The 25861-nt window shown below is 45.9% G+C and overlaps 1 protein-coding gene across 1 annotated transcript; it reads left to right on the top strand.

Moving 5' to 3' along the window:
* The first annotated feature begins 260 nt into the window (after nucleotides 1-260).
* On the top strand, nucleotides 261-25299 carry DNTT (DNA nucleotidylexotransferase). Its single transcript, XM_036336472.1, has 11 exons — nucleotides 261-463; nucleotides 9552-9726; nucleotides 10563-10691; nucleotides 11863-12033; nucleotides 13394-13465; nucleotides 14846-14969; nucleotides 18048-18180; nucleotides 19218-19326; nucleotides 20278-20523; nucleotides 22731-22814; nucleotides 24687-25299. Exons 1-11 carry the CDS (start codon nucleotides 261-263, stop codon nucleotides 24771-24773), a joined length of 1533 nt encoding a protein of 510 aa, XP_036192365.1. The 3' UTR covers nucleotides 24774-25299.
* The last annotated feature ends 562 nt before the right edge of the window (nucleotides 25300-25861 follow it).

The raw sequence follows: 25861 nt of genomic DNA, 5'->3' as shown, positions 1-25861 counted from the left end.
ACATCTGAGGAAATTAGCATAGGAAAGCAAACATTAATTTCCTGTTTCTGTTATGATCTCCACATTGGACAACGAGACAGAAATTTCCCATCAGTCTTCAGCAGGAAGAACATCACCAGGGAAGGGCCCGGGAACCTTGCCCTGGCCTCAGGGCCTGCTGGTGAGATGACATCAGAGCTCTTCTGAAGGAGGGGTAGCCTCTCCTTACTGCTGGAGACACCACCTTCAGACACAGCTGGGGCAGCAGCAGCCGCCTTCCCATGGACTCACTGCAAATGGCCCCCTCGGGCCCTCGGAAGAAGAGACCCAGGCAGATGGGTGCCTCGCTGGCTTCTCCTCCTCAGGACATCAAGTTCCGAGATTTGGTCCTCTTCATTCTGGAGAAGAGAATGGGAAGCACCCGCAGAGCCTTCCTCATGGAGCTGGCTCGAAGGAAAGGATTCAGGGTGGAGAATGAGCTCAGGTAGGACACCACTGATTTCATTTGTGAGTCAGTTTTGTGAAAAGCTCCTTTGAAACCCAAGAACCCTGTGCTTCCTCCCATGTAGGGATGAGGTGATGAAACCAAGGAACAGATCTGAGCCAATTAGGGGAAGTGAGATGAGTGGTGACTGAATAGAATTATATTGAAAATAATTAGCATCCAAAAATAAGGTACAATTTTTTTTGTTGCCTTTGACTTTTATGAGATGAGGTATCTAAGGACGATAAACAGAAACCTAGTTGAAAAATCAAGGCTGAAGCCACTCAATTTCATTCTTGACCCGTTTGAACAAAACACCACCGAGTTCATTCAAAAAATTTCAGCTACTTTGAGGCAAAAAGAATGCTTTGGCTGCCTGGCTCTTGAGCTAAACATCTGGCTGTGCTGAGGTGACCAGTGTCTGTGACAGGCTAGGCTGAGTGACTATAGCTGGCTCAGGTAGGCACCCCAGTGTGGCCTTGATCTTACTTTTCCAACGAACAGTGTGAGTGGGGTTTGTAGAGAGAAGGATGCTCATTAAAGATTCAGGGGCAACTCTGAGGCTGAGGGTGATGGAAATGCTCAAGAGAACCGAGGCCATTGAAGCAACCATTGGGCTACTTGACTGGCTCACTCACAAACCCAGTCACATCCCAGCAATTAGCCTCACTGCTTTCTTCACTGTTATGTAAGCTCTTCCCTGGCCTCAGATAGATGGAAGAGAAAACAAACAATCCAGAAATAAACGGTATTAGAACCTTGACATAAATAGTTCCAAACAGAACCACCAGGGGCCTTGCAGTGAATAAAGAATGATGATTAATACAACTGGCTGGATTTGATGGTCAAAGGACTAGACTGACCGATCTTTTTTTCCCTGCAGGAAAAACGATAAGAATTCTATGTGAAAATAAATTTGCATTTACAAAATAGTCTTTGATGTTTAAAAATAAAATGGGCAAGCCTTCCACGCTGAAGAGATGTCAGCTTCAAATTGCTTGAGAGACATATGTAAAAAGTTGATAATCAGGTGTGGTAATTTTCATGAGACCCATTATTCATCTGAAAACACCATGTCACAGAAACATTTTATTTTTTATCAGAGTGCCTCATACAGAAATTCTTGAGTCTTCCATGGCTTCTCTCCCTTCTGGTTTCTCTTTATATGGGCTCCTTTGCCCCTCTCTGCCTTTTTTTCTCTTTAACCCCTATCTCATTTGTGATGTTAACCCAAAATATTGGATTGGGAGGAGGGGAAAGATGACATAGGCAAAGAGGCAGAGAGGGGGCAATATTTTAAAAAGAAACTGGAAAAAAAGAACCACCCAGAAATTAAAAGCCTTAGCAAATACGGAACCGCTTTTTGTGGTAAAGAAATTTGGCGAGGGCAGGGCAGGGAGGTGAGAGCCAGATGGTCAAGGTAGCACTTACATAGAAAGCTCTCTGTTGAACGGTCCATACTTCCAGCAGCGGCTGGCTAGTGAGGTCACAGGCACAGCTATAAACCATACCTGGTGGTGGAGGCAGGTACTTGGGCAGATTACGGAGGCAAGTTTCTTCTGGCAAGAGAGCTCTAGAGGCAGTGCTGTGCCCAGGTGCCCGCTGCCAGGGGCCGAGCCCAGCTGCTCGGGCGACAGAGGAAACTGGTGCATGGTGAGCAAACTGCTGCTGTGTGTGCGATGGTGGCAGAGTTCCCAGGCTGGCAGCCCAGCAGACACATTAAATACAAATGTGTTCTATGGCACAACAATAAACCACAGGAAGTAGAAGTCCTAGCTCGCAAACGGAATTTCTGTAATGAGACACGCACACGTTCACTGGAAAGGACAATAGACATCATTGCAGGGGGAAAGCTCTAGATAAGAAATCTAGAGACCTCAAATTCTGGCCCTGACTCTTCCCAGCCATGTCATGTGAGGCGAGACACCCTCTCTGCTCTCTGACCTTGGTTTCCAGATAAATGGTTTAGTCTGATATCCCCACCCGAGGTGATGCTGGATGCCAATGCGCTTTGATAAATTAAAGGAGCCCATATGCAACTATAAAGTGTGATTGTTTTCTTGTTAGGTAGCTGGATCCATTGACCTTTACAGCAAAGCCCTGAGGAGAGGGTTCTTTCTCCACAACATGATCTAGGTCAAGTGATATAAACAAGTAGAACAAAGACAGGAAGGAAATCAAAATGTTATAAGTGCTTATTTGTGGGGCGGGGGGAGGGAGTAGTAGTGAGACATTATGGCTGCTTTTATTCTCCATTTCCCAAATTGTTTACAATATGCATCTATTTTAAAAATGAAAATAAAAGCTGATTTTGATGCTTCTCAATAGTGAAGGCTAGCTATGCCTGTCCTTTCTAGTAAATAAGATTCTGAGAAGGAGGAGCTAAAGGGGGGAAAGGATGTTCTGAAAATAGGCAATAACCTTCATAGTTCCTAGCACATTCTTTGGCTTCCAGGAGGATTAAATTTGTGGGAAAATCTGATTCTTCCTTTATCTGGGCCTGAGCACAGCTTAGAAATGGCGCACCTGCATGCCCTGAACTGTCTGGAGCTGTTATATTCCCCAGCACATGTGCACATACCCTTCCATGTTGAAGAAGGAAGAGCTATGGCTGGAAGGATGGCTCTTCAGGGTTGTGTCACCGGCAGTTTAACAGTTGCTGGGTTCCACTGTTCAAGCAGTAGAAGTCCAGCAGATGACACTTTCGTCCTGCCTCCATAACTTGTCTACAAGGCTACCTTTGGAAGGCATTGTCTTCAGTAAAAGCAAGGCATACCATTGTGGCACCACAAGTAAAGGGTTCTGTTCATACCCACTCTGCACAGTATGTGTATGGTCCTGGACATGCAAACTGGAGGAAGACATGAGCTCTGCCAGCAAGGAGGTTATGATGAGACAGGGGAGTTGGGATTGTAGCTTAGTTATCATCTAGAATTAAGAGACCATAATATAGTTTCCAAGTGTGTACTAGTATCCCTCTCCTTCTTCTTCTCCTCCTCCTCCTCCTCCTCCTCCTACTCCTCCTCCTCATCCTCCTCCTCCTCCTCCTCTTCTTTCTCCTCCTCCTCCTCCTCCTCCTCCTCCTCCTCCTCCTCCTCCTCCTCCTCTTCTTCTTCTTCTTCTTCTTCTTCTTCTTCTTCTTCTTCTTCTTCTTCTTCTTCAATTAGCATTTTCCTTTCCTGATTCCTTCACTTTCCATTCATTTCAATGACCAGAGAGTCAGCTCTTAGAAAGGCAAACATTCAGAAGAGAACTCCCAATTTCATTCTCCAGGGGAAGCAAAGGCTCTAACTTAAACTGATGCCTCCTGTCATAATGATTCAAGAAATGTGTTTCTCCTCTGAATAAGCGCCAAGTAGCAAATCCAGGTGGCCGGCCACATGGACCAACTCCCCTAGTGCCCCTCACTGCCTTTCCCTTAACACACCCCAATCTTTAAAAGGTCTCCTGCCTGGTTTCTTTGAAGCTGAACTGCCCTCATGCTGGACCTTCTTCCCTATTGCAGTAGTTATCCTATATAATAAAAGGCTAATATGCAAATTGACCAAACAGCAGAATGACTGGTTGCTATGATGTGCACTGACCACCAGGGGGTAGATGCTCAACACAGGAGCTGCTCCTTGGTGGTCAGTGCACTCCTGCAGGGGGAGCATCGCTCAGCCAGAAGCTGGGGCTCACGGTTGGCGAGCACAGCAGCAGTGGAGGGAGCCTCTCCCACCTCCGCGGTAGCACTACGGATATCTGACTGACGGCTTAGGCTGGCCCCCACCCCCACCCCACCCCCAGGAGCGGGCCTAAACCATCAGTTGGACATCCCCCAAGGGCTCCTGGACTGCAAGAGGACACAGGCTGGGCTGAGGGACCCTTTCCCCCCACACCCCTGAGTGCATGAATTTCATGCACCGGGCCTCTAGTTACTAAATAAAATCTATCCTTGCAGCTCTCACTAGTGTCCGGCTTTGTTTATCTTTAACAGTGTCTTATCACTTCAAATTTGTGGTGTCTGAAATAAAAACATTAAAAATCATTGCCAAATGAAAAAGATGCTACCAGCTCTAGAAAATATGATGTTGAACTAGTCCATCTGTAGGCCCCTTCCAGGCCCAGTGTCCAAACACATTTTTCTTTATATTTTTTTCTTACTTTTCCCCCCTAACCTTGAACCTCTCCTCCCTATGCCCCTCTATGTCTAAGACCTACGACCCCTGGAAGCCCTCTTAGAGGAGAGAACTTCCTCCCTGGAGCATGGGAGATCCATGACCTCCCACTGGCTTTGCTCCTCATTTCATCCAGTTACCCTTCCTTGACTCCAAGGGCAAGGGCGTCACCAGGGCCATCATACACACCTCGCTCTCAGACCTCTGGCAATTTTCTTAGACATGGCAGGCTTCAGGAAATACTTGCTCAAAAGAATGATATATCTAGTGAATATAGAACCAGCCGGAGGAACTTGTGATTTCCAAGATTAATTTTTATAATTAATTTTTTTTTCTACAATGCACCAGTATTACTTTTGTAAGCAGCAAATTGATACTTTATTTTTATAAATTCAGGAGCATGCTATGTAAACTCTAGTCCAGCTCTGGTCCAAATTACTTTGTATTTCAAAATTTGTGGAATTTAAATTAATGAAAATGCTCACCATACCATTTCAGATGGGCCATAAAGTTAAGGCAAGACCCTCTCAGTTTTAAGTCTATCGGGGCTGGAAATAGAAACCTGTCTTTACTGCTTCGATTTTCCTGTTTCAGGGATTTGGGAACAGATCAGTTGCTAAGTGGAATTGGCTGTTTTTAAACTGTAAACAGCTCAGCTTAACTGTAATTACTATTTAAAGGCATTGCTTAAAAAAAAACAAAAAACAAGTCCTACATCAGATGGGAAGGATCAGGAATGACCTTTCCAGGGAAAGAAAACCGTTTTAAAGACAAAGATAAAAGCAGGTGACCGCCCATGGGGACGTCAGATTGGGGGTCTGTCTCCAGGCACAAGGGCTGCTGCCTCTTTCTTCATGGAGAGTTTTTCTAATTATACTGAGAGGCGGGACCAACTAGGAAAAGGAAGACAGGAAGAGCCAGGATACAGATACCAGAGAAAAAAAAATTCAGAACTAAGATTTATGAGTTAATTCCACAACTCAGGGCTTTCCAGACACTTGAGTGCCACACTGGGGTTCTTATATCTCTTACCACACGTGTTTTTATACTCGTAATGGGTTTCCTTTCATTGTTCCTAAACTGAATTGTTAAACATAATTTAGCGTTGTCCTAAGGCAGTGATGGCGAACCTCTGACACCTCTGACACGAGAACTCATTTTTTTGGTTGATTTTTCTTAGTTAAATGGCATTTAAATATATAAAATAAATATCAAAAATATAAGTCTTTGTTTTACTGTGGTTGCAAATATCAAAAAATTTCTATATGTGACACAGCACCAGAGTTAAGTTAGGGTTTTTCAAAATGCTGACACGCCGAGCTCAAAAGGTTCGCCGTCGCTGTTAAGGTATAATATAAAAACGATGAAACCCATTAAACCATGCCTGGTAGGTGTAATTTTATTTTTATTTTTTTATTTTTTTAAAATATATTTTATTGATTTTTTACAGAGAGGAAGGGAGAGAGATAGAGAGCTAGAAACATCGATGAGAGAGAAACATCGATCAGCTGCCTCCTGCACATCTCCCACTGGGGATGTGCCCGCAACCCAGGTACATGCCCTTGACCGGAATCGAACCTGGGACCTTTCAGTCCGCAGGCTGACGCTCTATCCACTGAGCCAAACAGGTTTCGGCAAGTAGGTGTAATTTTAAAATGTAGACATGAATAAACACATATGCCTTTTAAATGTTCAGGTGTGCCTGCTAGAATTATCTGATGTGCCTGCAGAGAAACGCGCCGTGTTGGGAAACATCGCTGTAATTGAGCACAACATCCAGTTAAAAGATCTTCGTTTACAGACGTGTTTCTCAAAGTGGCGTTCTTGGGCTGGGGGTGGGGATGGGGTGGTTAAAACATGGGCGCTCCCATGAAGAGGCAGGGGCTGTTCCCCTTCCCTTGCATCTGGGAGGGCTTGTGACTGCTTCGACCAATAGGGTGACTGTGAGGTGGCCCAGAAAAGCGGCGAAGAGAACAAAGAGAAACGAGTGAATCAGAAAGAAAAGGAGAAGTTTATTTGCGTTCTCGGGCGAGACCCACTGACCCAAAAGGTGGGGCCAGTGAATGTCGCGCCTCCAGGGAGGGAGGGGGATCTTTTTATTCAGGTGTTTGGTGAGGGCGGGGGGCCTGAACTGAGGAAGTCTGCACCGCAGGGATCATCATGACATTCAACTGAGAAAGTCTCAGCTGCAGGGGAGTGGGCGGAATATTCAGGACGAAGTTCTTATCTTATCTGTGTGGGGGTATGTGAATTCAGGGAGAAGAAGCTGGTATCTGTGTCTGGCACGTTGATCTGTGAGAAATTCCAGGGGAAGTTCATTATCTCATCACATGCCTGCATGCATCCGAACCTGGGCTCTCTCCGACCTAACATCGACATAATGTGAATTTTGAGGCAGAGTCATAAAAGGCCCTGTGGCTTCTACTATTCCTGGATCCCAGAACCTCCTGCAAGGAGTTTGAGTGCCCCTGAGAGAGGCCACGCAAAGGTGTCAGGTTGACATCTGGAACGTCGCACCTCCATGGGGACCACACCAAACAGAAGGATCACCAGCCAAGCTGCCTGAATTCCTGACCCACAAAATTGCAGATATAATGAAATCATTACCTTTCTTAAGCCATTACATTTTGGGGCAATTGGTACGTAGCAATAGATAACCAGGACTGACTGACTATGTCAGAATCATGGAGGGAGTTTGTCAAAAGTGCATGTTCCTGGGCCCTAGGTAAGATTTACTGAATCTGAATCTCTGGGAATAGGGCCCGGCATCTGAATTTTCACCCAGTTTTCTGGGTGTCTTGGATAAACACTAGAGTTTAAGAAACATTCCTGCCCTGACCAGTGTGGCTCAGTTGATTGGATGTCATCCCATGCACTGAAAAGTCACTGGTTCGATTCCTGGTCAGGGCACATGCCCAGGTTTCAAGTTCCATCCTGGTAAGGCAGTGGTTCTCAACCCTCTGGCCCTTTAAATACAGTTCCTTATGCTGTGACCCAACCATAAAATTATTTTCGTTGCTACTTCATAACTGTAATGTTGCTACTGTTATGAATTCTAATGTAAATATCTGATATGCAGGATGGTCTTAGGTGACCCCTGTGAAAGGGTCGGCCGACCGCCAAAGGGGTCGCAACCCACAGGTTGAGAACCGCTGTGGTGGGGGGGGGGGTATGCAGATTGATGGTTTGCTCTCACATCGATGTTTCTCTCTCTCACCTGCTCCCCTCTCGTCTCTCTCTAAAAATCAATAAAAAAAAACTTTAAAAAAGGAGAAATATTCCTTTGGAGCCATTGATTAATTAATTCATTTATTCATTCTACCAACGGTCTACCTATTGACCATTACTATGAATCTGGCCATGTGCTGGGCACCAGGCCTGGTTATAACCCAGACTGTAGCCAGGCAGATCATAACACTGTCCCTGCCCTTGGGCTCCAAGGAGCATGAGGAGCACATTTCAGTTCAACACTAGTTGCCGAAGAGCCTGCACATTTGCCCTGCAGGGAGCTGAGGGACAGATTCCATCTCATAACTGCTTTGGTTGGTTCAGGGCCTCCCAAACCTAGTCCAGCACCTTAGTTAGTCATGGCTAAGAGACTGGGTGCATTTAAGGAGCTGAATCCACTGATATTTCAGGAGCAGCCATCTCGGCAGTGCCTTGGGGTCTTTGGAAAGTTGGGGACCGCCTTGTGAGGCTGCCTGCCACCTTTTATTGTGAGAAGAAAGCCCAGGGCAAGGCAGATACACCTCAGCCCCACCCCAGGTCTTTCTGTCCTTGAAAATGACATTCATGCATATTTTCTCTCCTAAGGAGAAAAATGATGATAGATGGTTCATGACAGAAAATACATTAAAATACCAAAACAAAACCTCACCCAGGGCTCTAACCACAGAGTAGTAGAACGTTAAGAGACTGCTTGAGTCATGCACACCTGGGTTTGAATTCTGGCTTCATGTAGCCTCCACAAGCCTCGGTTTTCTCATCTAAAATTATACTGCCCGCCTCCTAAGGCTCTTGGGGGGATCAAGTAAGCATATACTGTTGGGCCTTTGTATCCACTGGTTCTCCATCCACAGATTCAACCAACCGTAGATGGAAAATAACTTTAAAATTCCTGGAAGTTGATCCCTTAACAATACAGTATACTAACTATTCACATAGCACTTACATTGTATAGGTGCTATAGGTAATCTAAAGTTGGTTTAAAATACATGAGAAGGTGTGCATAGGTTATATGCAAATACTATACCGTTTTATGTAAGGGACTAGAGCATCCAGGGATTTTGGTATCCATGGGGGTCTTGGAACCAATCCTCTGTGGATACCGAGGGACAACTGTATACTAGTACATGTGTGTATGTGGTTACTATTTTTTCTAATATTCTGGAGTACTTCTCTCTCGCATTTTTTCTTCTGTATATGCCTGTATGTTATTTTGTCACCCTTTCCCCAACTTTTCCAGGCATCTGATGTCTCTGCTAGAGCAGGGCTGTGTCCTCAGTGAGGAGACAGTGGTGGTGGAGCAGGGGTGGAAAGAGTGGATGGTGAGGGGCATGGATTTGGAAGATGAGCCCCAAGGCTCCTCCTTCCCGGGTTGAGGCAAAGCCCAGGGCTCAGAGAGCCTGGCAGCCTCCCTGTGGCTTCTCCATGTTGGTGTGTAACTATGGCAACTGTCCTTTCAGGCTTTCTGAGACAATTCTATTTGTCTCGCAGTCTTATTGTAGTTCATATGATATTGGACATAAAACACCAACACATTAGCTCTATGTGGCAGCAGCAGGGACAGTGGGCTAATGGCATTACCTAGGAAGTGTTATTGTATCTCTACTGCTGCCCTTTGGCGGGGATGCTCTGAGGACCTTGAGGAGAGAGGAGAGCTTCTGATTCTGAAAGTCCCCACAGCTGGTGATTTGTCTTACCTTCCGCAGTGATTCTGTCACCCACATTGTGGCAGAAAACAACTCAGGTTCCGATGTCCTGGAGTGGCTGCAGGTGCAGAAGGTAAGAACCAGCTCACAGCCAGAACTCCTCGACATCTCCTGGCTGATAGAATGTATGAGCGCAGGAAAGCCAGTGGCGACGACAGGACAACACCAGCTCGTCGTAAGTGTCCTGGTTGTGATTTCCACTGTCCTTGGCTTCATGGTTGGGAACATGGGCTACAGAATCAACAGACCTGGGTTCTCTGCTCACGCCCCGGGTGGCCTTGGGCAAGTCACTTAGCTTTTCTGAGCTTCAGGTTCCTCCTCTATAATAGGGGATAACAATAGCACCCACTTCAAAGGATGGGTCTGAGGATTAGAATAACATACAAGCAAAACACTTAACACAAAGCCTGACCTTACTAAATGATAGCCATTTTTACGAAGAGGTACACACACAAATTCAAAATATTGAAGCCTTGATGTTCTGGGGCCAGACAAGTAGAGGGTTTCTATTTTTTTTCTTACTATGGCCATTCATAAAGCAAAAGATTAAGAAAGTTAAGCTCTCAATTCAAAATCCTTCACCAACATGTTAAAGCCCACACGAAGAAGGTTCGTTTCCTTTTCATAGAAAAGGAAAATGGGACATAGACACCAGGGGGGTGAGGGCATGAGTGGGGGGGTGGGGGGGGCAATGGGGGAATAAGGACACACATATAATACCTTAATCAATAAAGAAAAAAAAATTATAAAAAAAAGAAAAGGAAAATGGTATTTCACTGATGGTCCTTTTTCATGTTGTTTTTTATTTTTCCTGATTGGAAAAATAGTGCATGTTAATTATAACAAATTCAAATAGTAGAGATTTGTATAATATAAAATTTGACTCTCCTAAAATTTTATGCTCTTTCCAGAGATAATTGCCATCAAACTGCTTCCAATTTTTTCTTCATGCACGTCTATGATTATTACTCTTGATTGTCATTAAACATGAATGCTCATGCAATTGCTTAGGTGAGAAGAGACTGTTCGGGTGGCCCCAACCCAGAGCCCCAGGAGACTCCACCACTTGCTGGAAGAAAGATCTCTCCATACGCGTGTCAGAGAAGAACCACTTTAAACAACCGTAACCACATATTCACGGTAACGGGGCCTCACAGCACCCAGGGCCGGGGAGGCCTGCAGGTCCTTCCCACGAGCCTACGAACTGTGAATTCTTCTGAAAAGCTAGGAGAGTTTTTCCCACACTCACCACCACATATACACCCCAATCTCTGGTTTTCTTTCTGTCAAGAATGGACCTACTTCTATCACGGAAATGGACAAATCTATTTGGATTATACTCTTTAAAGGTGGTAGAGTACTATTTACTAAGAGCCATCATTATTGGGCACCACACTTGTCAAAGGCAAATATTCTGAAAAAGCAAATACGGTGATTAGTCCAAAACAAAGTAAGAGCCAATTACATAGAAATAGCCACACTGCACTAACAGCCTGTGCTGGGAAACCGAAAGCGCTTCTGGCTTCTCTGATGTTAACTAGCTCGGGGAAGTCAGTTCCTCTCTCTGAGCCCCAGTTTCTTCTCCATTCAATTAGAAAGTAGCTAGATTATCTCTAAAGCCCCATCCAGCCCTGAAGTTTGGCAATTGCTGTTCAAATGAGCCTAGCAAGCCCACAACTGCTTGTCCTCCAGTGTCGAGTCAGTTGTCAGGTGGGTAAAGCACGCAGCACTATGGTGAATAGAAGACTTCTGTGCGAGGAGGACCAGGAAATGGGCACCATGTGCACGATGCCACACAGCTGCAGCTGCTTCCTCCTCCGCCAGAAGTGCAAACATACTCCACCTCAGATGACCCCGGCCTGGAGCCTGTGCCACCTGTGGTTACACCCGTCGTTCGGCCAGCCTGTGTCAAGTGCTGACTGTGCTTTATATACAAGCCAAGAGATGGGGATACCCAGTGATCAAGGCAGAATCCTGGCCTCAGGCCGGTGGGAAAGTCAGCAAGCAAAGAAGGAAGGGTCAGTAACTCCAAGTAATGACTGGTAGGATGCAGTGAGCATGAGAGCATGCTTCAGTTAAATCATTTCTGAATGTCTAATGGCAGTGAACTCAAACTTTCCTTCCACAACACACTGAGGCCTGTCTTCTTATCTAACAGGAGAGGGGTGCAAAGGTACTGAAGACCCAATCCTGACCTCCAGGGGAAGGGCAGGCGGGGTTCCAATACTTCCAGAAGAGCAAGAGACATTTGCAGGTGACCACGGGGCTGGGAAACAAGACCGTGTTTTACTCCTCTGGTTTTATTCTTCAGGATGCCTTTGAGGTCCTGGCTGAGAATTGTGAGTTTAGAGAAAACGAAGGCTCCTATCTGGCATTCATGAGAGCGGCTTCTGTACTTAAGTCGCTGCCATTCACCATCACCAGTATGAAGGACACAGAAGGAATTCCCTGCTTGGGGGACAAAGTGAAGAGTATCATAGAGGTAAGGGTGAAATGTGATTTGTCACACCTCTAATAGGTAAGTAGGTGGGAAGAAAGTGAGAGAGAGAGAGAGAGAGAGAGAGAGAGAGAGAGAGAGAGAAAGAGAGAGAGAGAGAGAGAGAGAATAGATTTTCCTGTCAACTATGTAGATATATTCATGACTTATTTACTTTCTCTAGATAGATTAGATGGATGATAGATGATAGATGATAGAGAGAGAGAGAGAGAGAGAGAGAGAGAGAGAGAGAGAGAGAATCTATAACCAATATTATGACAGCTGGAGCTATGTGGGGCCAGCTAAGTGAAAAAAAAGGACTCTCCTGTATTATTATTAACTAGAGTCCTGGTGCACGAAAATTCGTGCACTGGGAGGTGGGGTCCCTCAGCCCAGCCTACCCCCCTCACAGTCCAGGAGCACTCAGGGGATGTCCTACTGATGGCTTAGGCCCGCTCCCCCTCTGTGGGAGGCTACTGGGCTGATCAGGGGAAGGCGCTGCCCCATCACCCCGCTGCTGCTGCCACTGCCAGCCTGCCCTCAGCCCTCATAGCCACTGTGGCTTTGTCCAGAAGACGTCTGGTCTATCTGGTATAATTAGCATGTTACTCTTTTATTAGTACAGATCACAGTGAAAGACTCAAGTGACTTCAAAGCTCGACAGCAGGGGATGGTCTGACTTCAGACACAGGCTGGGTGAAGGGCCTGGGTTCCATCAGGGGACGTCACCTTCCAGGATGGTGGTGGGTGTAATGGGCAGTGGAGTTGATTCTGCATCTCTGTGTGTAAGTTTCAGATAGAGAGCCAGGGGTGGGTGCCTATTTATTTAATGATGTGGAAGGATTCCCAGCAAGGCAGGTCGGTCACCCAGGAGTATGTTTCAGTATAGTCAAGTGCAAGGTCAATTATTCAAGGTAAATAACCCTAACTCTATCTAGAGGAGGGTGGGTGGCTCTGAGCCAGATATCATAAAGGCTTGAACTTCGTGTTGGCTTTTCAATGGGTCTGAACCTAATCCACTCAGATGAAAAAAATCTTTGTTTCAGCAAGTTCGTATCCATTGAAAAGAAAATTATCACAAATATTTAGACACCTTTGGTCAGTGAATATTCTGGTTAAGTGTTCCATAGATTTGGACCTGAATCATTCTGTACCTTTTTTCCTGAGGATTGTAAAGTGACACTTGGAAATATATGACCTGGGATTTTCAAGATTATAGGGAATTGTCTTGTTTTCTCTGGATAAGCCAGGGGAACATCCTCCACACAACGGGTGTGCATTTTATGAAAAGTCGAGTGATTTCAGCATCTTAGACTGTGATTGTCCAACATCACTAATTTAAAATATTTTCCAAATGTCTATGCAGGAGATTATTGAAGATGGAGAAAGTTCTGAAGTTAAAGCTGTGTTAAATGATGAGCGATATCAGTCCTTCAAAGTAAGTGATTTTACACATATTTCTCAAAAATGGTTTTTCAGTTAATCCTATTACTTATTCTAGGTGGTTGTATGAGTCAGCCTGGGCTACCCTAACAAAATGCCATGGCCTGGGTGGCTTAACTAATGAATATTTCTTTTCTCACAGTTCTGAGGCTGGAATTCTGAGATCAGAATGCCGGCATGGTTGGGTTCTGGTTAGGTCTCTCTTCCTGGCTTGCAGGTGGCTTCCTTCTCAGTGTGCCCTCACACGAGATAGAGAGAGAACAAGCTCTCTGCTGTCTCTTCTTATAAGGGCACTAATCCCATCAGTATGGCTCTACCCTCATGACCTCACCTAAAGCTAATCACCTCCCAAAGGCCCCATCTCCAAATACCATCACATTGGAGGGTAGGACTTCGGCGTATGAATATATATACTAGAGGCCCAATGCATGAAATCTGTGCAAGAGTAGGCCTTCGCAGCTGCAGCGGCTGCCTTGATCCCGCAGCTGCAGTCCCGGCTTTGTCCCAGAAGGACGTCCAGTCTAATTAGCATATTATGCTTTATTATTATAGATTTTTTTTTGGGGGGGGGTGCTGCAATTCAATCCATACCAATGGTCTAGGAAGCAGATGCCTAAATAAGTATAGGTGCTGGAGCTTATTGCCACGCTATGATGAGATACAAATTACCTTACCTTCCAGGAGTTTGTCACTCACGTGCACAAATACCACAGGGACACGACAACCATGGGAAGAAGCAAACCTGCTCTTAAAGGGCAAGCCTGTGTTGACAAGCTCCTTCCTGCATCCTTGTCTACTTTGGAGCGGCTTTATTACCTCCCAATGCTCCTCACCTTGGAATTGAGAGACTTCTGCCAATCCCTTCAGTTCAGCAGGGATGCACAGGCCCAAAAGGTGGTGGTGGGCAGGAACCCAGGCTTGGAGGGCAGACAGACCGGGTTTCAGCCCGGGCTCTGCCACTTACCAGCTGTGTGATGGTGGAGAATTTATACAACCTCCATGCGCATCCCTCTTTAAAGTGTGAGGATAAATCTGCAGAGCATGAGTGTGTGAGGGACCCTTGGCAAAGGGAAATGCCGACAGGGATAGCTGTTGTCACAGGTGGACAGCACAGGCCATGCCGTCATCCAATTACTGGGGAACCCTATGCAGATGCGAGAACCTGCCTTCTCGTGCCAACTTCATTTATCAGGAGAGGACCCCCCTGAAACAAAAATTTCTCTAAAAAATTACTATCACCCACTTACTTGTCATATTGAGGAGAAACTGGGTGAGAGATTTGCTTACACTTTTTCTTAATCCCTTGACCTTGAAAAGTATCATTCGTTGTCATGACTATTTTAGAACTGAAGGCCTGCTTCTCCTTCCCTTTCAGCTCTTTACTTCCGTATTCGGGGTGGGACTGAAGACATCTGAGAAATGGTTCCGGATGGGTTTCAGGACCCTGAGTAAAATAAGGTCGGACAAAACCCTGAAGTTTACACGAATGCAGAAAGCAGGTAAACCACGTCTCCTGAAAACCTCCCGTCGTTACCATGGGCTGGGCAGGTGGAAGTGGAGCTCTAAGTCAGCTGCATCTCAACTCTAGGCCCCATGAGCTGAGGTGCTTGTGTGGCCTCTTTTCCTGCTGTGGTTAAAAGCAAACACTTTTGGAATCAGACAGCCCTGGATCCAGATCCAGGCTCCAGCAATCTCCAGCTGTGTGATTTTACATAAGTGTTAAAGTCTCTGAGCTTAAGTTACTTCGTCTATAAGAGGGAGATAACACTGGTACGTAAGTGGGAAATAAATCAGATAATGCAGGCAAAGTCCTTAGTGTTGTGCCTGGCACAGAGCAAATAGCGCTCTTCATGTAGTGGTTGTCATTCCTTTATGTCCACATGTCAAACCAGGTTGCTCTGTTGATCTGGTTCTTACTGAACTGATCCTTCTATCCTTTGGGTCCCAGTTGGGTAAGAGTCACCGACCGGTGAGGAGTCGAGGGTAGAAAGTTGACATGGAGGATTAACAAGTAAAGGATATTTGAACAAACTAGAGTTGTTGTCTGCCACAAATATAGATCTGTTTTAGAAACTGTAGAACACCAGATCTGTTTTAGAAACTGTAGAACACCAGGACATAGAATGGAAATGGTTGATCTGGTTGACCCAACCAGACTGGTTAATCTGGGAAGAGAAGACTGTGCTGACACAGGCATCCTGAAAGCCTGGTGGGCCTCCTGGAGGCTGGAAGTGGCTTGGTCACTTCCATTTATGGAGGTTCCTGCTAAACCTTTTTTAAATGAAGGAATTCCAATGCATGGTAAAAATAAATAAATAAATAATTGTACATGTTTTAAATGTTCACTTTTAACATAGAAATACAGTTTAATTGGGATTTGAAAGGGCATCATATCCACAATTGTGGGCCCTGTGGCTTCTGAGTTACACAGAATGATGAAGTTGCCAACATTTTAAAGATATAAAAGTAAGGGGAGGGGACTCTTTCCCCCTCCCCACATGGGAGTCTGTACTTGTTCTTCAATAAATTCCCACCTTTGCTATAAAAAATAAATAAATAAATAAAAATAAGAGGATCTTCTATAAGATGAGACTAGAAATAAAAGAAAACAGCTATCTATGTTTAAATGTTGAAAAGAAACAAGCAACGGAAAAGTAAACAAATCAAATCTTGGTGGTTCACATCAACATAGCTATACAAAACTCCTGCTCATCTCTCACCAAGTTGCTAACCTCAGAGAGATTGCGGATATGCTTTATAAGATGCCACATAGGAAATAAGAATCTAGGGCAGTGGTTCTCAACCTTCTGGCCCTTTAAATACAGTTCCTCATGTTGTGACCCAACCATAAAATTATTTTCATAGCTACTTCATAACTGTAATGTTGCTACTGTTATGAATCGTAATGTAAATATCTGATATGCAGGATGGTCTTAGGCGACCCCTGTGAAAGGGTCGTTCAACTGCCAAAAGGGTCGCGACCCACAGGTTGAGAATCTCTGGGCTAGGGGAAGACAAGACCCAGTAGTTAATTCTGGGCTCTGGGTTCGATTCTGGTCAAGGGCATGTGCCCAGGTTTCCAGCTCTATCCCCAGTAGAGGGCGTGCAGAAGGCAGCTGATAATTATTCTCTCTCATCATTGATATTTCTATCTCTCTCTCCCTCCCCCTTCCTCTCTGAAATCAATAAAAATATATATATTTGGCCTTGAACAATCACTGTCTGAAATATAACATTGCTCAGTGTATTGTTTCTTGTAATAAGCTAACCTCCCCAACCATACCAAAAGGAAAAGCAAGAAAGCCAATAAAGTTGCTTTCCCAGGTGTCAACAAATTATTATAGTCTCGCCAAGCTCATTCCTGATATCTGCACATGTCCTTAAAGAAATTGTTGTCAGTCATGACTTTCGGTGTGTGTACATCCTGAATGCACACGGGAATTTTATGGCTGCCAAGTGAGTTGCAGTTTGAATATCAGCCATGGTGAAATGTTTTGTATAAAAAAAGTCTAATGGAACATTGCTTTTTATTTTTTCACATTAATAAATTGTGTATTTAATTTTATTAAGTTGATTTTTATTGCGGTAAGAGCACTTAGCATGAGATCTACCCTCTTAGTAATTTTTCTGCCTTGGTATCATAACTTACTTATCCATTTCCATTGTGTGCTAATTAGCTTGACTGGTAATTATCAAAACATCACATTGGAAACCTTAAATATATACACAGATTTTTATTTGTCAATTATACTTCAATAAAACTGGGGGGTGTGGGGGGAGGGAGGAGAATTCCCGAAACAGACTTTGCAATCAGGAATTGGGCTGCCCCTGGAGGTGTCAGAGCCTCCCACTGTTAGACAGACGTAAGCAGAGTTGGAAGGTCTCCCGCTTGGACGGAGATGAGAGAACAGAGCCTTGTATTGAAGGACAATTCATTGTCCCGCGGGATCTGTGAGCCCCCCCGCACCTCTGCTCACCTCTCCTCCAATGCTTCATCTCACATCCTGGAGGTAAGGCTTCCCTCTCCTTCACCCCTCCGCCTCACAGCCCCCTTATGGGTCTGTGGGAGTAAAGTCATTACAACTCTTCATCCGAACAATCCCGTCTGAGCTTTCATTTCTTCACGGTGGTCCGACAGAGAAGCAACAAGCCAACCACCAAAGACGTTTTGCACGTTAGATGCACACCTACCCTCTTCCGACTCTTGACTTTAACTTTATTTCATCTATCACCTTCCAACCCTGAGCCTTCCTACCCCAAACCTTTGTGCATTGTCTTCCTTAATAACAGGGCGTGGCTTACTGATCAAGAGGGCGGGCTCTTCAATGGGGAGTCGGATTTGAACCGCTTGGTTTCTACAGGGATATGCAAGACTGTTACTTTCTTAGGAAATTGTGAGCCTCTCAGTTAGAAAGCAAAGAGCCACTGTTACCGTGAAAAATTCACAACCGAGAGGACCAATAACACGCCTGTAGCCACGTTAGCTGTACGTGGAGCAGAACCCCTTCCCTTGGAGGGCTGGTCCGTTCACACGAGACGTGTCCCTCTCTCCACTGACCTGTCCAATGGCCTCTCAGGATTCCTCTATTATGAAGACCTGGTCAGCTGTGTGACCAAGGCCGAAGCGGAGGCTGTGGGCGTGCTGGTTAAAGAGGCCGTCTCGGCATTTCTCCCGGATGCCTTCGTCACGGTGACAGGAGGGTTCCGGAGGTAAATACGAGGGCTGCTTTGGCTTCCCCTGCTCTAACGCCGTCAGGGGCTCCCTAGGCTTCTGAACCTGCACGAAAGGTCTCTGGTGCGGTGGCCCCAGCCCCTCTCTGCAGCCTCGTTTCCCGCATCTCGTGTTCCACCCCAGCAACCCCAAACGGCTCGTCATTCTCTGCACACACAGGGCTGTTTCTTGCCTCTGGGACTTTGCTCAGCTGGGTCTTCTGCTTGTCCTGGCTTTCCTCAAGTCACCTGGCTGATGTCTTCTCATCCTTTAAGATTCAATTCAAATGCCACCCCCTCCAGAAAGCCCTCCCTGAATCCCTCCTCCCTATGCTCGGCTAGGCACCCCTTCTCAGTGCTCCCTGGAGAGCTGCCAAGTAATTTGTTTGTATTCGTGCTTTTCCCACTAAGATTTTAGCACTTAGTGCCTGGCGAGAACCAGTGCATGGTGCCTGACACAAAGTAGGCATTGAAAAATATTAGTTGAGCCAATGAATGAATGAATGAATGAGTGAGTGAATGAACTCTCCACAGAGGTGTGTGCAGGAAAAAGCCTCCATTTTCAGAAAGAGATTCCTTCCCCCTCACACTCTCCCCTGACTCTCTCTTTGGCTATCTTACATGGTGCTGTTGGCCGTCCTGGCAAGCTGAGCCCTTAATCTATGTCATAATCCTAAGAGCCCCATTTTATATTATGCAAATATAGTTCTTAGTTTACTGTTACCATGCTTGTCTGTATGTGTGGGGTGGGGGGTGCAGGGGGGTGCACTGCACGTGTGAGTGTGCAGAAGAAATAATCTTCCTTGTCATTTTTACCCACACATACATGATCATATACATGTATGATTTTTAAAATTTTTTGTGTTATAAATTTATCTTGCAAGGCGTGGGGTGGTGTAACCAAGGGTGTTTTGTTTAAACAAAGGTCAGGAGCATTTTGTGTTGCAAACCTTAAGCATACGGCATGAAAACAAAGAGTGTTAAAGACTGAGAGCTAAAAATCTAACTTCCATTTTCTCCTGGTTATATTTAATCAGGGGTAAGAAGATTGGGCATGACGTAGATTTCTTAATTACCAGCCCAGGATCAACAGAGGAAGAAGAACAACAGCTTTTACCTAAAGTGATAAACTTATGGGAAAGGAAGGTAAGAAGAAAGGTCAAAAGTGGATGCTTGGGCACTCAAGAAGCATTGTGTTAATGCCTTGCACTTTGCACACTATCTCACACTCATATAATGACTAATCGATTCTCAGTTATTTGCAACAGCTGGTACAATGCCGCATGCCATGCCATGAAGTACCACATACACGCAGCCTGTGTTTTCTTTGTTCATGGTCGGTTTGTTCTTAAAGGGGAAGGCGAGTTGCTGAGCACTGGCCTGCGATCAGAAACGGGGGGTAGATTCTCTGGCAGCTCTGCTGTGAACAGGCCTTGGCTCGGCCTCTCCAACCGCCAAATTCCTCCGCTGCCCAGAGAGGATAATACCCCCCGCCCTGGCTTCCTCTCTGGGCGTGGCCAGGTGGGCTCACAGCGCCAGGACAAAACACACCCACGTTCTGCAGGAATCCGCAAGGCGTCCATTAAGAACATCCATTAACAGCCTGGTGTAAGCCCAGCTGGTGTGGTTGAGCTGGAGCCTTGAACCAAGAGATCACTGGTTCCTGGTCAGGCTGCAGGCTCCACCCCCAGTAGTGGGCATGCCTGTTTCTATTCTCTCTCCCTAAAAAAAATCAATAGAAACTCTTTTTTATTTTTAAGAACCTGGTGCCACCCAGCCAGCATGGCTCCGTGGTTGAGCATCCACCTATGAACCAGGTCAAGGTTTGATTCCCAGTCAGGGCACATGCCCAGTAGGGGGTGTGGAGGAGGCAGCCGATGGATGTTCCTCTCACACTGATGTTTCTCTCTCTCTCTCTCTCTCTCTCTCTCTCTCTCTCTCTCTCTCTCTCTCTCTCTCCTCTTCTCTCTGAAAACAATACAAAAATGAAAATTAAATAATAATAATAAATAAAAATTTTAAAAGAGCCTGGTGTAAAACCGGGGACCCTGTCCATTGGGGACTCTTCCTGATTTATGTCTTTCCATTTGTTTGCAGGGATTACTTTTATACTATGACCTTGTAGAGTCAACATTTGAAAAGTTCAAGTTGCCTAGCAGGAAGGTGGATGCTTTAGATCACTTCCAAAAGTGCTTCCTGATTTTAAAATTGCACCATCAGGGAGGAGACGGTGGCAAGTCCAGCCAGCAGGAAGGAAAACCCTGGAAGGCCATCCGCGTGGACCTGGTCATGTGCCCCTACGAGCGCCGGGCCTTCGCTCTGCTGGGCTGGACCGGCTCCCGGGTAAGCGCTGCCTGGGTCCTCGGGGTCCTGGCCGAGAGCAGGGACAGTGGCCGTGGGGGCGGGGTGACAGGAGGGGGCAGTGCCCAGGAAGCTCTACATCCGGCATCCCACCTGCACGTGGTCAAGCGAGACAGATGGATTTGGAAGTTATTCTCAAAGTGTGGTCTCTCAACCGGCAGCATCAGCCTTACCTGGGAACGGGTGAGACATGAAAATTCTCCGCCCCACCCAGATCTACTGAATCCGAAACTCTGGGGATGGAGCCCAGCAATTAGTAGTTGAAAAAGCTCCCCAGGTGATCCCAATGCAGGTGAAGTATGAGAGCCACTGAGGCAGAGCCAGCAGCATGGTGGCTAAGAGCATAGGCTTGGCCTCCCCACACCTGGTCACACGTCTCTGCACTGCCCCCTAGCGGCTGGGTGATGTAGGACAGGCTCCCGATGTCCTGTAAGTCTTAGCTTTCCCATCAGGAAAGTGAGGGCGATGACCTCAGCTACCTCCCTGGCTCACAGGATTCAGTGAGATGAAGCTGGCAAAGCTCTCGGCACACCCCCGGCACCTGGTCAGGCTGGCCAGGCGGCAGCTCCCCGCTCCAGGCATTTTATAGTCACAGAGATGGAGCCCCTGATTGGAGTCTCGTTAGCATGTGCTCCACATTCTGAACTAAGTCCTCCTCCCCCGCCCCCCACTTTTTCACCCATGTCCCAAAGCAGCTGGCTGTTCCTCAGAGGAATGAGTCCGTGGAGGTTTTTATACGGAAGATGAATGACATGACACAAATGAATTGCCCTCAACCTTGAGTTAAATGTCAGGTGTCTGTGCTTTGGGGCTGGAATTATTCCAAAGACCCAGAACATACCTGGCACATAATAGATGATCAACAAATATTTGTTGAGTAAACATCAATACTCTCCAAATGAAAGCCATCATTATAATCCCTAACAGTGTGTGGGAAAATGCTCCTGACATTTTAGCACAGGAGTCCAGGAACCTCTCACCACGCAGAGCTGGGGAGCCCAGGGCAGCCTCTCAGTGACCCCACTATCCCCTCATCTCCAGACTTCCCCTCACTCAGTGTGCGCAGCCACTATTCTAAGCGTGGTAGACAGCAGGAGAGTCACCCAGGGCTGGGAGGGGGCTCTGTGCTGAGCAATACCCCACAGACCAGCAGCTATGGCACCCAGAATCTGCTTCACCCCACTTTCCCCACAATCCTGGCTTCCCCTCTGCTGCATTATAAAGGTCTCCTGCTTGGAAAATCTGTCTTCTCACACACCCAAGTGGTGGGCTAGCAGAGCAGTTCCCAGCTTCAACCTGCTTTCCTGTAATAAAAAAGCATGCTTCGCCACTAGAGGGCGCAATTATCCCTACTTTCACCCGATTCCCACAGGAAAGAACAGTATTTCTAGATTTACGCTTCTCAGAAAAATTAATGTCAATGACAATTTCATTGATTGTCCTTCTATTCCAAGTCATTCCTGTCCGCTAGTTTAGGTTTCAGGTTTTTCTCCCTGTGACTTCAGAGTCCACCCCTGATCATAGGAGATGCTGCTCTGGGGCAGGTGGCTCAGACCATCGGCTTTACAGAATCTCATATGAGAGGATGTTAGAACCAGAGGGGACCTTCCTCATGCACTTCTTCCATCATCCTGTTTGAGCAAACAAGATTCAGAGAGGCTGGGTGACTTGTCAAGAGATGTACAGCCAGACAGGGACAAAATCCAGGCTGGAACCTGGGTCTCCTGATTCCTCCTTCCCTTTTGGAAATCTAATATTCCAAATTAAAAAAACAAAAACTAAAGTCCCCCCCAAATTACTTAGCCAGCATTTACTCTGAACCAGATATTATTCTGTACACAATCCTCACAATATCCATTTGTTCATTCAACAAACATTTGCCATACATCAATGTGCCAGGCATATTTGACGAGGAATACTGTATACTTAAGAACAAAAGAAATTGAGTTCCTGTTTCCACAGAGCTTACATTCTAGTGCGAACACGTGAGCACAGAGCTCTGTCATAGCAGAGCTTTGATCTGGGGGAGAAAATCGCTTTGAGAATGTTTAGCAGAGTTTAATTACACTTCGTGGAACGTTTAGTGTTGAGATAGATATTTCATTTTAGGGATGTAAATGCCTCTAAATGCATAATACTGAAGACAGTCTAGACTTGATAGTAACTTATTTTATTTATCTCTTGTCCAGCAATTTGAGAGAGACCTCCGGCGCTATGCCACACACGAGCGGAAGATGATGCTGGATAACCATGCTCTGTACGACAAGACCAAGGTAGAGCTGATTCCCTGAGATGGGCGACTTTGACCCTCCTCCCAAAGGCTGGCTCCCTGAGCACTGTTCCTGAACTGATTTTAGTGTCCAGTTTCCATTTCCTTTGCCCAGAGTGTCCTGCTCCCACAGACCACAGCTGAGGGCAGCTGGGAAGATCCTAATGGGAGCACAGCCTCCCACCTGGCCCAGAATGCACCTCAGGGGCACTGGGCTCAAAGATGACGAGCTCATGGGGTCCCCAGAACCAGTCCAGCAGTGGATATTCATTGAGTTTAGTATATCCTTGGTGTTTGTGATGCGTAACTCCAAAGAAAACCAAAGATCACAAATGCCACTCAAGCACTCCTCAAATGCAGTAGGCAGTAGCATTGTGAGTGACCCCTTAGGTCATTAAAGAGAGTTGACTGCAAGAAGGGAAGCGTCAGAGCTGCCCTGAGAGGTTGCCGAGTGGTCAGTTAGGCTCACTCAGCGGCCATGTTACTCATTTGGCATGCCAGCCTGGCAATGTCACAATTCAAACTCACGCAGCAGCAAAATGATAAATTACTATATCAGTTATAAAGAGCTAAAAAAAATGTTCAACTGTTAGTCCACAAGTGCTGAGGTCTACTGTTCGTACAGTGGTCACGGACACTAAACTAAGCTCTGAGAGGAAAGGAGACATAAAATAACTGAAAGTAATCGTGTTTGCCCTCTAGTTTATAGACTAAGTAAGGTGTATTTAGTTAGAGCTTTCTTTGTTACAAGTGTCAGGAACCCAACCTAAAATGGCATGGACACAAAAGAGGACTTTGGCTTCAATACTGCAGCATCCGGGCAATATTGACTTCAGGTGTGGCGGCATCCAGGCGCTCACACAGGTTTCCCTCTGTGCTGGTTTCATTCTCAGGCAGGGTTTTCCCATGAGTCCCTTCCTTCCAGCTTAGCCACCCCAACAGAGAAGAGCCTCTTACCTAGTAGTTCCAGCAAGAGCCTGAGCTGATGCTCATCGGCCAGGCCTGGGCCCCGTGCCCATCCTGAATCCATTACGGTGGCTCTGATTGGCCAGACTTGGATTGTGTATCCCTTTTTGGAGGTGAGATGAGTCCCACCCGATCCTCATGGACTGAGAGTGGGTCGTGGGGTGTTCCCAAAGAAAAATCAAGGTGCTCTTGTCAGAAGAGAGGGCCATGGATGCTGGCAGGATGTTGAGCGTGTGCGTGGAGGCAGAGTCACATAACCCTATTTAGGAACACTTGCAAATTGACATATACTAAATAGTTCAACATAATCGAGTGTCTCCTATGCACCCAACACTATGGGATGGAGGAGAAGTGGTGTTTGGTCGTAAAGGGGACAAGCGTGGAAGCCTGGTGGGGTGAGGGCAGGTGTGGAGGGCCAGGAGGAGAACACAACACATAGGAGTACCCAATTCTTGCCACTCCTCGTTACCTATAGCAACAGTACTGCGTTCCAGCTGCACATTAGAATTACCCAGAGGTTTTAAGTAGATTGATTGCAAGAACTCTTCTGACATTCTGATTTCATTAGACTGAGCTCAAGTTTCAATATATTTTTTTAAAAAACTTCTTCAGGTGGTTTTAATGAACAACTGTGGTTAAGAACCACAGGAAAAATACCAAGTGCCTTTAACTGAATATATGAGGCTGTCATATTTTACCTTAATTTGTTAAGTGCCATGTTTTGTCCTGGGAAAATATAAAAATTATAGAATTCAGTTAAGATGACTTTTAATGCTCAGAAGCAGGGAATTCTGTTTTTGGCAATAATTCATTTTGTCAAGATAGTTTTACAAGTAACACTTGCTTTGTGTTAGCACTGTGATGCTGAACAACAATATCTGAATGCCCATATTTCTTGTTATGCTTTCAGAGGATATTTCTCGAAGCAGAAAGTGAAGAAGACATTTTTGCACACCTGGGACTGGATTACATTGATCCATGGGAAAGAAATGCCTAGCAAATTTTGTTGACATTTTAAAAAAAAAGTTTCAGGTTAAATAAATATGCTTCATATTATAGTTAACGATGACTTGGGGAAGTTGGGGGTTTTTAAGTCTCACTGAAATGCAGATTGTTTCCAGCAGTAAATAGTTTTGGAAGCATGACAAGGCATCACCTGGTAATGGGTTCTGCTCTAATAGGCCATTTGTACGGCCGTTGCTTAGAATTCACAATGCATTTTGCCATAGAAACAGTGTTGTAGTTGGTGGCTCCTTTCCAGGCTCCTCATCAAAGCCCACTTCCCCACAGTGTAGCTGAAATACTGTCTATTTCCAATAAAAATAGGACACAAGATGATTGAATCTTCTTCCTTTTTTTCACTCCACTATTAGAAAATACTGTAAAACAAAAATACAAAATGAAAGAATAAAGAGTTTAAGGCTTATCGCAAGGGGAGAAACAGGTTTCATTTGGCCAGACATTCCGAGGCTGGAATCATGGAGCAAGGAGGTCTGGAAGGCAATGTCAGAGAGAATGGCTGATCGGCACAACAGTAAGAGGGTTGCCACCCGGAGGGGAAGATGGACATTACAGACTGCGGGGCAGGAGGCCAGGCAGCCTTCACAGGGGGGAGGGATCCTAGTAGGCTTGAAGTAATGGGAGGATTTGGATCCACACCATTTTGTGCTCTATAACGGAATGTCATTAATTAGGGTGGTGACTAGTTTGTGGAATTCAGACTGACTAGTTTGTGGAATTCAGACGTCCTCAGTGCCTTTGGCTTTGGGGCAGCGCGCCCTCTGGTGGTGAACTGAAGAACCTTTGAAGGCAAGCACAACATGATCATGGGCTGCACCCTGTGGAGGACTGATCATCTCCATCACCAGCCAGCAGAGAGAGTGCCAGCACAGGAGTACCCCTGGGATAGCCTTAATTCCAACCCCAGGGCCAATGACATACTTTAATATAGGTGGAGAAAAACCACAGATGTGTCACAGGTCCATAAGAAGGACTGTTTCACTTTATTCCACAACTAGAGGCCCGGTGCATGAATTCATGCATGGGTGGGGTCTGGCTGGACTGCCCTGATCAGGTTGGGCCGGC

The sequence above is a fragment of the Myotis myotis genome, unplaced genomic scaffold (assembly GCF_014108235.1).
Source record: "Myotis myotis isolate mMyoMyo1 unplaced genomic scaffold, mMyoMyo1.p scaffold_m19_p_15, whole genome shotgun sequence".
In the NCBI taxonomy this organism is placed as follows: domain Eukaryota; kingdom Metazoa; phylum Chordata; class Mammalia; order Chiroptera; family Vespertilionidae; genus Myotis; species Myotis myotis.
Note: the sequence above shows the minus strand (reverse complement) of the source record. Positions and strands in the feature narration are given on the sequence as shown.

Excerpts from the sequence above, each read along its gene's own strand:
- DNTT (XM_036336472.1), top strand. The coding sequence starts at position 261 with ATGGACTCACTGCAAATGGCCCCCTCGGGCCCTCGGAAGAAGAGACCC. Across the intron at positions 9,727-10,562 it reads CAGGACAACACCAGCTCGTC|GTGAGAAGAGACTGTTCGGG; the intron begins GTAAGTGTCCTG and ends GCAATTGCTTAG. Across the intron at positions 19,327-20,277 it reads TAAACTTATGGGAAAGGAAG|GGATTACTTTTATACTATGA; the intron begins GTAAGAAGAAAG and ends ATTTGTTTGCAG.